The 15,118-nt window shown below is 34.3% G+C and overlaps 1 protein-coding gene across 2 annotated transcripts; it reads left to right on the top strand.

Annotated features, from left to right (window-relative positions):
- Positions 1–215: 215 nt before the first annotated feature.
- Positions 216–14,258, top strand: LOC148601219 (uncharacterized). Of its 2 annotated transcripts, none has more exons than XM_088554274.1 (2): positions 216–359; positions 12,661–14,258. In XM_088554274.1, exon 2 carries the CDS (start codon positions 12,668–12,670, stop codon positions 14,210–14,212), a length of 1,545 nt encoding a protein of 514 aa, XP_088410400.1. In that variant the 5' UTR covers positions 216–359; positions 12,661–12,667; the 3' UTR covers positions 14,213–14,258. The 2 variants fall into 2 exon arrangements, with proteins under 2 accessions (XP_088410400.1, XP_088410401.1); XM_088554275.1 differs by lacking the exon at positions 216–359 and adding an exon at positions 424–559.
- Positions 14,259–15,118: the final 860 nt, after the last annotated feature.

Below are 15,118 nucleotides of genomic sequence, written 5' to 3'. Positions count from 1 at the left end.
TCGTAAACGAAACACTATTTCTGTCAAAGGAAATCTACACGTACCGCTTTACACTGAGCATATATGAATTGTTCGTGTAAACAAATATGGAAAAAAAAAATTTGACTCTATGTATGTGAAAAAGTAATTGTTTTAACAATTGACTTGGTGAAAATAATGTCTCGATCCGACGATAACTCCCCAGTTTCAACCCTTTCCCTTATAATCAATATATCATTAACGTGGTCGTCTATCAAACAGACAATTTAAAAACATGCTTACGTATACGGTAAGCAACTTTATCTTAGGATTTTCAGAAACTCGTTTTTTCTAAAAATAGATTATACATTAACATATGGACCAGACAAACAGTGTTTTGCGTAAGTTAATAATTTCATAATTATTTGTTACTTACATATACATGATGTACCTGTTCCAGGGAGGCCCAATCTTGTTAAAAATATCCATAAGTACAACGGCTGCTCACAGTCAGCGTGGAATTAGGGGAGGGTGCATCACTCCATTCAAATGCATTCGGGAACGTATTTGGATGGAGGGTTACGTTATCGTAACTACAAATGTAAGTACACTCCCATTCAATAATTTCATGGTGATTTACCTCCCATTGACGAATCAATTTGTTGCCAAAGGATATTTTCGGATTTTTTTTGTATAAGCCTACAAGTAGTATGTTTTTATTTTCTTTGGATAAAAAAGTAAAGAAATTTCTGGCTCCATATACCGGCCCTCGGGCGATATAGGCTTAGGGTTGTGATATAGGGAGCGTGATATAGGTCTAGAGGTGTGATATAGGGTATGCGATATAGGTCTAGGGGTTTGATATAGGGTATACGATATAGGTCTAGGGGTTTGATATAGGGTATACGATATAGGTCTAGAGTTGTGATATAGGGTATGCGATAAAGGGGAGACGATATAGGGTTTAAACAAACACTTATAATACATATACAAAAAGTTTGTATCCTAATCGAAATATATAATATATACACTTCTTGAGAAGTTCACGTTTCCCATTTTTGCATTCGTGCATCGTTTGTTGTGCGTTTACACATTGTTTTACGTTCGCTCAAACGCACGATAGAAGGGTTCATTTAATAGCACGATAGAAACGTTCATTCAAACGCACGCTAGAAGCGTTCATTTAAACGCACGATAGAAGCGTTCGTTTATTTTTGTACTTTGATTATTTCCTTGATTTAACTGTTATTTTTATATTTTTTGCTATTATTAATTTATATTATTTCATTGATTTTATTTTCTATTTTTTCTGTCTTCATTATAATGTCAATATTATTATTTTTCGTCATTCGTCTATCGTGCGTTTAAGGTAGTAGACCTGGGGTAAGGTAGGTAATTCAAATTGAAAGGATTTTAGTCTCTAGAGCGTTTGAATGACTCATAATATGCAAGCTTCAAAAAAGATAGTGATGTTAAAGGGAAATAAATCTAAGAAAGGGTTCAACTTCTAGAACAAAGATGCCAGCCCCAGTAACTCTGCTCTTTTAAAGTATTAATTAAATATTTCAAATGGATAGGTTGAGCAATATGTTTTTATAAGATGGGAAAACGTTTGAAATTGAAATGACGCCTTCTACTGCAAACCTTTAGATAAAATATTCAAATCGAAATATGAAAAAAAATCTCTGTCACGAGACAGTACGGTTAACCAATAACCTTGCCAGTTTTATCACTTTTAACCTTTTAGCGATAAAAAAAACAATATACTTTTTTTAGAATTTCTTATAAGACTTCAAGCTTTCTGTTTTCATTTTGTTGCTTTGTTCAGCATATGACTCTATCCTGCATTGAACTATGTTTAGCATATAAGTTTGTCTCTTCGTGCAATTAAAAGTATAAATATTTGTGTGACATTAATTTGCAACAGTAGTTGACTCAAGCTATGCCTGGCAATGTTCTTTCATCAGTATTAGTCATCATAATTCGATACTTGGTAACCTTATTGAATACTTTAGCATATATTACAATGCCTTACCCTACAATCATTAAAACATTAAAAGACTACACGGTGAATTTTTCTTTAAAAAATGTTTATTTATTTGCATATTTATAGGCCATATAATGTAGGTTTTGAACGAAAATTGAATAATGGATATTTGCAAAATAGAGGTTTTTATATAAGCAAATAGCTGAAAATTATCCCCCTTTTTTGTTAGTTAGGTAAATTAAAAGCCTAGTATCTCATCTACGAAATGGATAGAAAAAATTCCATGTTAAATCTGATATATTAATCCCTTTGAAGTGAATTTGACTTAATATTCAGTTATTTATTGAAATATATTGTCAAAATGACCCTTAAATACCAGATATAGCTCAGAGTTGCCAATGATTCAGATTTCTAAAAATAGCAATATTTTAGTCTTCATTGTTCAAAATCTGCATGGTGAATTTTCTTAAAACATTGACAAATGATGCGCCACAGTTAGTGTAATATCATGTACAAATTTAAAGAAAATTTAATTATGGGAAAATTTTGGGGGGACCCCAGGTCTACTACTTTAAACGCACGTTCGTTTATCGTGCGTTTCAACGCACGATAGGAGCGTTCGTTTAAAAGCACGGTAGAAGCGTTCGTTTATCGTGCGTTTGGTGAGCGTTTAGCGTGTGTTTGGGTCTAGTGCGTGCGGGAAACCTAAACGTCTCAAGGAGTGTATGTATATACTCATGTAGCCCAATGTCTAACCTCCTCAAGAGTATCACAAAAATTGCAGTAACACTTGCAGATATTGAGTTAATTGTAAAGTATTTATCCATACCCCACTGAAAAATTGATAAAATTTACATATTTTTCAATGTCTAAACCTCACGAATACTTCAGGAAAAAATCGATGCTTATTTGTTATTTTCTGTTTAGTACTATCACATTCAATTAATACTTTCTGTGGTTCTATTGATGACTTTTGGAGATTTGATAATAAAAAAAGGCTAAATATGGAATTTTCGATTTTTCCATAAAAAGTCCTATAAATTCCACTCTTCAAGTTATTTTACGAAAGAAACGTCTCAATTGTGGTATCATTCGATAGATAATTTAAATTTCTACACCATGAAATCAGAAAAAACTCATTTTCTTGTAGAACATTCATAGAAAACTAAAAATATTACCAGTACCCCAGGAAACACTGAGGTCTAAGTTTAAAAAAATAACGCTCATTTAGAGCATACCAAAATCGTAAAAAAAACCATATTTTGGGCTTTTATAAATCGTAATAAAGATACAAAACATCTGCTTTAATTCAGGCGCATAGCTTTTCGTTTTGAGGTTACATGTACAATTATTATATTTTTAAACCATTGTTGTAACGTCAACCTGTTGTTTTAACAGTGGATTCTTTTTTACGAATCAACGGTGGACAAACAATTATAGAAAAAACTTTCAAAAAACAACTCTGTGAGTAGTTTTAGAAAGTGTAAGTCGTTGTTCGATTTATCAGTACGCAACTAACTACCATTAGTCTAAAAAGAGCTAACGAAAAAGTTCAGTCATTTTATCAACGTTTACGTCTGAATGTATATCCGCGAATCTAAGTTGGGTTTCCGCTAGTCCTTTCGCCAGTTTGTTTATCACAAAAAGGCGTTTTATTGTACACTTCGCATGCTTGGAAGTGATGACTTGCGATTTCAAGATCAATAATCCATTAAGACCGTAAATGGTACATGTATGTGCGTTGCAGCTGTTGGTCGGAAGAAAACCGTTTAAATAGATTTTTGTTACTTGGCGTCTGTTGCATGAACTCGAGGCATTTTTCTACCGACCAGTATGCTGACTGAAATTCAAGAAAATCTAACCGAATACAATTTATCTTTTTAAAGTTAATTTAATTACTGAAATAGGTAATTTAAAACTAAAATTAATGACATTTTCGAGAGAAGCGATAAAATTCTTTTTAAATACCAAAAAAAAAAAAAAAAAAAAAAAAAAAAAAACTGCTACGAAAATGCCTTAGCCATCTGTCTCACGTTTTGGGTTTTCAAAATCAAACTGCTAAGGCGAAAAAGGGGAAAGCAAGAATGGTAGTTTCCTTTTATCAGAACAACTTTTAGACTTTGCGTGTACTATTTCCATAAAACCACTTGAATCCCTGGGAACGGACGAACAACCGGCCGACCACACTCATACCGTAATACTATTATACTTTCATATGAAAAGGGCACAATACTATCATCCGCAATTAAAAACCTAACGAAAATAATAATTTAAAATTTGCATATAATGAAGAATAAGTCTTTGAGAAAGTCAGACGAAAGGGGAAAGTTTGAAATATGAAAGTCAAAAACTCGACGATTTGACAATATAGTTTCATTCAAAGAAATCTTCTCTATTTGAAAGGAACATCGCTGCATTACTGCGTGATTGGTACTTTTTCAATAGAACGTTAGAAAATTGAGGTTTTTGAAAGCGTTTCGTGACCTTGAAATGTTCATTTGCAGTGCAATTTAATGATATTTCAATTCATACCAACAAGATAAAATTAAAAAAATGGCGTCATTCTTTTTGATTCTGATGGTACAAATTATCAAATTACAGTACTAGTGTGAAGTTAGTGGTCCATACCAGACCGCATAGATGCTGACCGTCAATAACTTAGCCGTCAATTATTATCATGAATATTCATAAGATTGGGGTGCGTTCAAACACAATTTTTAAAATAGCCCAGGCCTGGAAACCTCCTTTTGCGGGAAGCCATCTAGAACCCCCTTTCTAAAAATTTCTGGACCCGGTCCCGCCCTTGATACTACTATTGAAGACAAAACATATGACAATATAGATGAAAATCTGCTTATTTTTATTCCCATTGAACGTTTTTATTATATGAATAACTTAATTCAAATTTTGAACGCACCGCTCATGAAAATTATTGACGGCTAGCTTCCATGCGGACTGGTATTGACGGCTAGATTAACTTTGATAATTACAGTGTCTAAATGATGGGTTCTTGCATAGCATGTTTCACAAACACACACTGTTTGATCCCTACATAGAGACTAATACTTACATGTAACCATACATCTATGATGTAACATGGTGTACGAAAAATTAGATGGACATTTTGCCAAATTAATGCATGAGAAATTGCAAGCATTCTCCTGTTTTCAAATGCTCGGCTACTATATAAACCCTTTTAGTGTGTCATATTTGTAAAAAGAACTACACGTCAAAAGAGTACATACACTTTTAGTTTTTTAAATATGATAGCTACTTTTAAGGACCACATATGCATAAATGATTTTTTTTCAAAATAAGAAAGAAATGGAGACAAACCTTTTAGCTTTTTCATTGGAAAACAATATTATGATAAAAATGCCGATCGGAAACTCGAAAAAGTCGAATTGACGATCGTGCTCTTGTGTCAGGCCATGTGATAGGAACTCCGTATCATCAACTGTTCACATATCGGCCTCTTGCTCTGGATCAAAGCTGCTGTAGGTCATGGTTCACTCGAAATGTCTTCAAACGAATGAATATAGTAATTAATGTTGAAAATACCCAATATATACCCGAATCGAATTTAGCTCCCTTGAGTTACACAAAAGACCTAATTGGAAGTCAAAACAAATTAATTCGGAGACAAAAAAAACAATAGTTAAAGTAACAGAAACAATGAAATGCTGTTGATTCGTAAAAAGAAATCACTCGCCCTTCGGGCTCATGGTTTCCTTTTTTACGAATCAACGGCATTTCATTGTATCTCTGTTACATAATTGTAAAAATGTGAATTTTCTGAATTTTAGATTTTCTTCCTTTTCACTCTTTTTTGTAAGTGTTGGCACTGTTGTTTCACACATCGATGTATCCAACATATCGGAACATATCAAGTGCTTAATTTTCAGTTTTATGGTGATAATAAATTAATAATGATCTTATCTGAAAGGGGAAATTTTCGGAAATTCAGATTTCTACCATTTCAGAAACAGACAAATGTCAAATAATGCACTTTCAATTCGAATTCAGTGCGGTTTAATGCAAATTGAAATTATGCAAATTATTGAATTCGCTTCTGGATGTTGTATTAATGAATGATTTCAACGGCGTGTTAGCGATTTAAAAAAAAAAAAAACAACAACAAATTGCACAATCTATCAAAGCGAAATTAAGAATTTAATGTTTTAAAATTTAGAGAGGGTACACGGCTACATCACACGTTAATGGAAAGATAAATCTATGTGGTTTTTGAATAGCGTACTTACAATTGCATCAAAGTGGAAAATGGTAATTTAAATGTTTCCTGCTATTTTGCACGAATTAGAGTAGGGGTCAAAGATTAATCGACCCCAATATACTTTGATACGTAATTTAAATGAAATAGTGCATCGTAGGCGTTGGAAAACAGGTAACATGTACAGATCACGTGTATATAATTTCAAAAATGAAAAAAAATTTTTTAACATTTCTCACAAAAGTTGACTATTAATCATTAAACAAAAATGCCCCTAAAATTGGTTGCATTTTAGTGCATTTTCTATAATAAGACACCGTATATCTAAATATTCTGCAAGGGCGTAGCTAGGCCTGTTTTGGTTGTACGCAAAATTACGGCGAGGGGTCCGGGGGGGAGGGGTCGCTCAAGGCCCCAGTGAGTCCGGCAAGGCAAAGCCCTGAGGGAAACTCCTGAATTTTAACGATTTTGGAGCCAGTTTTTTCAGAGCCTATACTACGTTCATGGTATGCATATGTGATAAATAACCTTTATTTCATCTTTAAAATGTGTGTTTTTATTTTTGTTACTTTTTCCGAAAGTACGCAACTGCGTATTTGCTTAGGCAGCTACGCCCCTGTTCTGTGCTGAATAACAAATAAAATAAACGCAACGTTCTGAATTCGATCTGCAACATGAGCTTTGCAAGAGGAGTTTGAATTTGCAATTTTTCACATATTTTTACTACTAATTATACTAAAATTGTAAAATACGAAATCACTTTCCGGACAACTACAATGCAAACCTCCTTGTTTGATTTCGGGCCGGAGTACTTCTCTGTCTATAAAATCAGGCAAAATGTGTTTTAGGTGTGGCACTTGAAGAAAAAAAAATACAGAAATTTTATGGCATTATCCAAGTATTTTTACCTCATAACCTCCAGAAACAACCATCAAAGTGTTTGTAAAATTTGCCGTTTTAAGATATGGATAGGTCAAATTTAGATGAAACAGTAAAACATATCTACATTCATCACAGATTCTTCAGGGTAAATTAAAATGGCTTTTCAGTTGTTTTCTAGATGTATTGAATATATTTTAGGCAAAAATACCACATTGTGATTTGCCACCATTGCCTGATAATGACACAGAATGGTACTTAAGTTTGTGCGGAAGCACCAACGGGTCGCATACACAACTACATGTATCACCGATATGACCATCACCCTATTTTTTATATAAGTAATAAGCTCCCAGGTGACCGTCTATGCTTATTTAGAGAGTCAGTATATTAGTTGGAGGTTGCGGCGTTAGCCGGAATTCCTCCAACAGATCTACATACTATCTAAATAAGCAAAGACGGTTACCGGAGTTTATAACATTTTTGTACAATTTTGCTTAGTTACATTATGCGGAAATAAATTAATCTTTGTATTGCACTAAATTAATTGAAGTTATTTTGAAAATCATTCAGTGGATCTATTTATGTCTTGGCGTACAGGTCAAATGTACACACTGGCCGGTGGCGTGATTAAACTTCAGTATTCAAGTCAAATTGTTTAAAAAGTGCGTCGTTTCTTTGATACGGCTATATCAGTCTCAGCGTCATTCTGCAACTTTCGTTATCATTGGTGGATGGATTTTCCCTTTACGGTCATTAAACTGTTTCATTCATAAATTTTCATCAGTGGCGGATAGATTTTTCTTAATTTGCATATAGTGCTGCTCCGGTTATTTGGACGAATGATTTTATCCAATCAAGATTGGTCAACACATTTCAAAATCGTACAGTTTTAATTATGAGGTTATAAAGAATACATAACACTGTGAGCGTTAAATAGCTAATGAAAGGGGAGGTTACGTGCCCTTTATGTGCAAGGCAGGTTTGTGCGGCACCGAGTAAAATGTATATTTGTCCTTATTTACTCGTCCTGTAGACTGTGTTTGTGAACCCATAAGCAAACCAAAGCATCATAAGTGCCAAACACACAACAAAAACAGCAATTCTTGGTACTTTGAACTATATAATTGACTTTGAAAATCCGTGAATTAGCGATATTCACATTCATAATGGCGGATGTCAACAGACGCAAAGACCAAATGCAAAGACACCTGTCTGTCCATTTCGGTACAAGCTTCTCCAAGGGTGTCACACATACTGAAGTATTAAATGAACCAAAAACAATAGTGGACGAAAGGTCGATTCAATCGATACAAATAACTGAAGAGGAATGTATAGTCACCATTCTTGACCCCAACACAAAACAGTCATATACTTCTCACTAGAGGAATAAATTTGAAAAACAAACATAAAAGATTTGTAGACGTAGAGGAAGAAGCAACAAATGTAACAACAAAAGACGTCTCATGTGAATTGAGTAATATAGTTTTGGAGAAGTTGTGAAGGGATTCTTGAGGAGGGGACAATCAAAAACACAAATATCGAAACTGGTACACGCTACGTCCAACTAACGAACTGTACCGCAGTCATCCCAAACACGACAAAATTTTGGGAGATTTGATGTCAGATTATTTGCAGATAATAACAGAAGCGTATGTCGGTATTGTTCTAAAACTGACCACCTGTCTTTCAAATATGAGCATAAACCCTCAAATAGAGATCCGCCGCAACGGAGATGCTTTCGCTGCAACAGTCCGTCCCATTCTATTAGGGACTGTCCCTTCAAAATTAAAGTATGTTTCAGATGCGGTAGAGAGAGCCATCTCCAGCGTGACTGTGAGACCGAAGAACATTAAATCTACGGTGATTACGTTCATGAAATCCGAGAAGGGCGTATTTCCAGCATGAATTCAGAGAACCTACCGACTGAGGAGTCACTCGAAAACACAGAGCTTAATAAAACTATAGAAACTGTGTTTGAAGAAAACTGACTCAATCCCCACTCCTGAACAGTCCGTTATCCTTGGGGCCTCAAATTGTAGACTTTGAATCTGCTGGTGAAAAGGTGCATGTGGTAGCCACATCTGGGACAACTCCAGTAAATGTTAATATTCTACTTAATCAGTCAGATTCAGACTCTACTCCTACAACGTAAGAGGTTGGAATTCCGTTCCTCCATACCTCAACTTCTTACTTCCTAGAGCCATATTGCATAACGCTCGTTCCGCCGTTCCTTGCAGTCGGCAGAATTATAGAAAACTATTTTCTGTTTAAAACGTTTTATACAGTTTCTTCACCATTACACGGGAGAAGGTGTCTAAACTAAAGAAAAACAATGGCCTACCTGATGAGAAAATCTAGCAATCCTGAAAATCCTTTGTAAAAGCAGTTAAAATGAACTTCATATTTGGTTTTTAGCTTATTGAATGTGCAGGTTGATGAAATTACGGATTTTAAAATTTGCGAAACGAACATATCAAATTAACCATAATGGCCAACGAATTGCCTTTACCAACTTTAAGTTCGATTTGTCAAAAATACATTGTAAATGGTAACCGTAAAATTAGTGACCTAATTCAAAGTGCTGGTCATTTTGACAGCTGTCTTCATTACAAATGTTTCCTAGGTATTTAACAAATACTTCAGGCTATATGCAAAAATATTTAAGACCATACAGTTCACTTAGGAACACATTCTATTCCATCAGATAAAGTCAATATTTTAATTAAATTTACATAACACATTTTATCTGGTTCTAAAAATCAGATCTATGATTATGAAGCTAAGAGTGCCGAAGTTGTTTCAAATAAGTTCAAGTAAATAAATAATTTTCCCCGAAAACCACCCTCTTTTACCTATTTGCCATCAATAACACAAGTAAAAGTTTATTTTGTTTCTTTCTTCCCAAAACGAGAATTGGATAGCTCAATACAGCAAAACAAACGCAGCTTTAAAGCTGAGCATGTAAATATATTAAAATTCGATAATATTAACTTATCACCAAAAAAAGTGTCATTCGGATTTTAATAACAGTCGTTTTGTACGAAAGGGCAAGGTTATGGCCAGGGGCGTAGCTGCCTATACGCAAATACACAGTTGCGTACTTTCGGAAAAAGTAACAAAAATAAAAATACACATTTTAAAGATGAAATAAAGGTTTTATGCAATGACTCACTGGGGGCCTTGAGCGACCCCCCCCCAAAAAAAAAACCCTCGCCGTAATTTTGCGTACAAATAAAACAGGCCTAGCTACGCCCCTGGTGGCGACAAAAGATATAAAATTGAAACAAATACAGAGTTTCTATGACTTCCCATTGACTCCCAATTGTGAGCAAACATGGGAAAATTTCTTCATAAAAGAAAATATTCAATGGGATAAGATATGGATATCATTAAAAATCAATTTTGGGAATAGAAAAGCTAAGCAACTGCAGTGGAAACTGCTCCATAATATTATTAATACCGAGGAATTGTTACAAAAAATTGATTTTTCAAATGGTTCATGTCATTTCTGCAACGAAAGGAAAACTTGAATCATTTATTTTTTACATGCAAATTGGTGGAAGACGTTTGGAAAGATATTTTTGAGATGATTGCCGACTTGTGCACGCATATGAATATTGACATTATACAAAATTCAGAAAAAAGTCATAATATTGGGATGCCAAAATTTGGACGCAAAACATTTATTAATTGAAACAAGTTTGGTAACAGTCAAGTGGGCAATATGGAAATATATAGAAATATTGCCAAGTATTAAAAAGGCAATTTCTAAATTTATGATTTGTAATATGGTAATAAATGAAGTTGCCTTCATAGCAAGAACAAACAAAGGTAAAACAAGAGAAAAGGTGTACCTCGAAATGAAAAGGGTTTTCATTGATTTTCATTAAATTTTTATTGTAGTATTGCAGTCTATAGTACGGATAGCATTATTGTAGTTTGACATTTACACTCCATCCAATGTATTGTTACTTGTATAATATGAATCATATAATATGTAAGTCCTATCATATTTGTATGCGTTCTATGCGTGATATAGTATTAGCTATACACAATTTTGTTACACAGTTCTGCAAGTTTCTCCCAAGAAATTACAAATACCCAGACAATTTACTTACATTCAGCTAATCAGTTTGTTATAATCCATGCGTTTTTAAAATAAATATAATGTACACGTACAATGTACACGTACTTCTTTTTATCAGTATAAGGCACGTGTATACGACAATTTCCACATCTTTTGTCTAATCTTTATTCAAAACCAACGATGCTTGACATAGAAATATGGAAGTTTAAAAGTGCAGTTAAACGATCGTGTCAAGTATTTATTTTGGAGTTCATTGATTTATAATTATCGAGGTGCATGTGGCTGATGCTTGCAAATAAATAAATTGTGATATTATAGATGATATAGAATATTTTACTTATAAGTGTTTAATTTGAAAAATGGGAGTGTTTTGTATGTCTTCACACAACTCCTGGGTGTGAATGGTGTAAGAAATCAGGGAACCCCTTTATAGCTACCCTGGGCTTGAAGGGGAGTTAGTTGTATTGCAGGATCTGTAAATAAACTGTATATGAGTCTTTAAAAAGAATGAATGAAACTTTTAACCAGATTCTGAGAAGGTGCAAGAACATCTTTTCTAACGTATATTACATATTGTACAACTTACTAAATGTCTGAGATAGCTAGTCAGGGCTAAAATACGCAGTAGTCAGTAAGAAGAAAACTTATCTTTCATTAAAGGCCCATCTAATAAAAAAAGGAGAGAGGCAGATAAAATTTAAGAACTAAAATTTAGCTTTCAGCTTTTAATTGAAAATTAGTGCCGGTTAAAATATAAACAGTTTATGATAAAATCTAAAAAAAACTACTATGATACATTTTTGTAGTTCAAGACTAATGTCACAGACAAAGTATTTTGTGAATGTATAAGAAGTCTAGATAGTTCACTGTCTTCAGCGGGTCAAAACTTAAAATATACACGTCTTAGTTACATGAATATAGATTTAAATAATAATGCAATGTACCATGAAAGTACTTTTTTTCTTGGAGTATGATTTTCGTGGATTTCGTGGGAGGCAAAACTACGAAATTTAGTTTCAAGAGAATAGGAGATTCACATTAATGTGTATACCGTAAACTTCAAAACCATGAATTCAAGAATCCATGAACATGTGTTTATATCCTGATCCAAGGAAATTGGCATCAACGAATAAACATATTTTCACAGTATATTTAGGGTTGAGAACCCAACACATTGAGATAACGAGAAAAAACATCGGAGTACCTAAACATACTGTTTGGGAATGTGCATTTATGTTATGTCTCTGATCAATTGTCTTTCTGTTCCGATGCTTCGGTATTTATAAAAATATGAGCGAATATATTGAAACAAATATTGTAAGCAATAACAGACCCTTTTCTGTAAAATGTAGGGTAGTCTATGAGCATGCATATGATATACGGTTCGCCCAACCTTGCGGACGTTTATGTCCCGCATGCTCATTGACTACATGTACCCAGCAGTTAACAACTTACGACAGAGCACATTGTTTAACCACCGGGGGTCCATATATATTATTCCAATTATTATTTTAGATAACCAATGGACGCTCAAAATGATGTTGGTGAGAGTAATAACAGTTGGCGGCAACCAGTTTACACTTTCCCCGCTTCCGAAGAATATATCAAGCGACAAATCAAACAACATCCCCATTTGTACAACATCAACATCAGCGATGAGGACTGGGACATCCACTGTAAAGCCATCGAAAGGGTCTTGCGTCCTATTCTGAGTAACCTTCGAACAATTGCTCAAAGGGATTTTGTAGGTCTGGAAATAAGTAATTCATTTATCCGGTTTGGAAGCGCTCGAGATGGTCTGAAAGTTATTGATGGTTTAGAATTTGATTGCATTCTGGCTTTCAGTATCAGAGGTATGAGCTTCACATCCGTAGTTGCTACTGAATTTGGACAAGAAAAACTCGGATTTGTCAAAGTCTGTGTAAAAAATCCTTTTCGTTTACGGAGAGAGCTACCGTGGTTAGAGAAATACAGAATCGTTGAGCATGCTGTCAATGACGAATATTTTCTAAATACGAAACAAATACAAGAGGTTGTGTTCAAATCAATAGTTGATAAGGCTAGGCAGGTGATTAACGACCAACTGGCGGATGGAAATAGTATCTATTCCTTACGCAGAACAGGGAAACCACCCACATTTGATATACATATCACAATTAACAAAGAAAAAGGCATTATTGACTTATACGAAGACTTTCAAAATTTCATACATCAAAACGAGAGTTATCAAGAGTTACCCAAATCCCTTGATTTTGACATAGTTCCTGCTCTACTTTTAAGGACTGACGGAATTCCGAATCCCTACACTGCGAAATCTTACTTGCAAGGTTCAGAGATGGATTGTCCCGTATATGCCGTGATGAAATGGGCTCACAAGAGCAAAGATGCAGCGGGGGTTATTGACGCTGAACATCTCTGGCGGGAATGTACATCTTCTTACGAGAAGGTCATTTTGGATATAGGTAGACGCAATGACAGTCAAAAGTATTTGATGACCGCGTGTCGTATCTTGAAAACCTACGTGAAAAACCAACCAGGCCATGTTCAGCTTCATGGTGTTGCCGCTTCTCAGTGCTTAAAAACCATATGTTTTTATTGTATCCTTTTCCTTACTATTCCCAGTGATAAAAATAGACTGCAAGGAGTTAGGGAAGCCCTTGGGTACTTTTTATACTGTCTGAAGATATGTATTGAGAATCACAATTTACCGCACTTCTTTTTTGGTAATCCATATCTCCAGGAAATGTTTCCTAACTCGTCATTCTGTAGACACCAGTTAAAGCAGAAAAACCTTTATTCCCCATTTAAGACAGAAACATTCTGGCAAGCCGAAAGAGCTTTGAATATAATGTTACGTGAATTGTCAGGGCTATATACTGAATTTGAAAATCTCGACATGGACCGTATAGGACGTTTTAAGGAACATCTTGGGCTTGAACATAAGTACAGATATCCGGACATTCAAAATGGTCGACTTAATATTATTACGTCGTTATTTGTTTTAATAGTTTTACTTTCCGTAGTTATGGTGTTTCTAGCAGCCATTCTTCAATCATTCTACCAATGAAAAAGAGACATGTGTTTTTATTTAGAAATACAACTTATATAGTTTATTTGTTTTGTAGTTATATGTCAGTATGCTAATATATTTCAGTACGTAGAACATTATGCCAATCGAACTGATTGTGTTCTAGATAGTCGTGCCGGGTCACAAAAAAGTTCATGAGAAGAAATGGCAGGTATACATACTAATACTGCTATAAGTCAATATTTATAGTTTAACAGAAAAGTCGTCACTTTCAATGTAACAACATCGGGGTCTCTTGACCCTCTTGCACCTCATACATGTCCGACGATAAAACATCAACAGTAAACACTATAAGGAAAGCCTAACATAATGTACCATACTTTACAATGAATACTTGCATTGCATTTGCCCAAAATTTTACGTTAACTTTAGGTTTTGAGTATTATACTGACATTTATTGGCCACTACAAATACTGTAGTTATTTAGGTTTACTAGATGTCCCGCTAGAAAGAAGTGGAACGTAACATTATTGGTATCCGTCTGACCTTGTGGGCGCATTTATGCTAACTTCCGACAGAAAATACCGAAAAATAAAAATAGAGACAATTCAAATATATCAAAATCCAGTTCGTTGCCGAACGTGTTCATGAATACACAATTAAGGCAACAGAATTATGTCAATACATTTATTACATTTAAAATATACATGTATATATTTATTAATCATACATATACAGTGAAGATGAAATGTATCTGACCAAAATCTCTATCAGTCTATATTATTTTTCTGCATGCAGATGTTTACATTAAACTTTTCTTATTACGACATACATGTACATGTGTAGGGAAAAAGTATAAATATGCCATTTATACAGATAAAAACACTATTTCGCCATTTCTGCATGCATACATGTACATGCATTTCAAGGACATACATTGATATT

Source organism: Perna viridis, chromosome 12, assembly GCF_037379345.1.
Source record: "Perna viridis isolate PV_CMFRI_1.1 ecotype Kerala chromosome 12, ASM3737934v1, whole genome shotgun sequence".
Lineage (NCBI taxonomy): Eukaryota > Metazoa > Mollusca > Bivalvia > Mytilida > Mytilidae > Perna > Perna viridis.
Note: the sequence above shows the minus strand (reverse complement) of the source record. Positions and strands in the feature narration are given on the sequence as shown.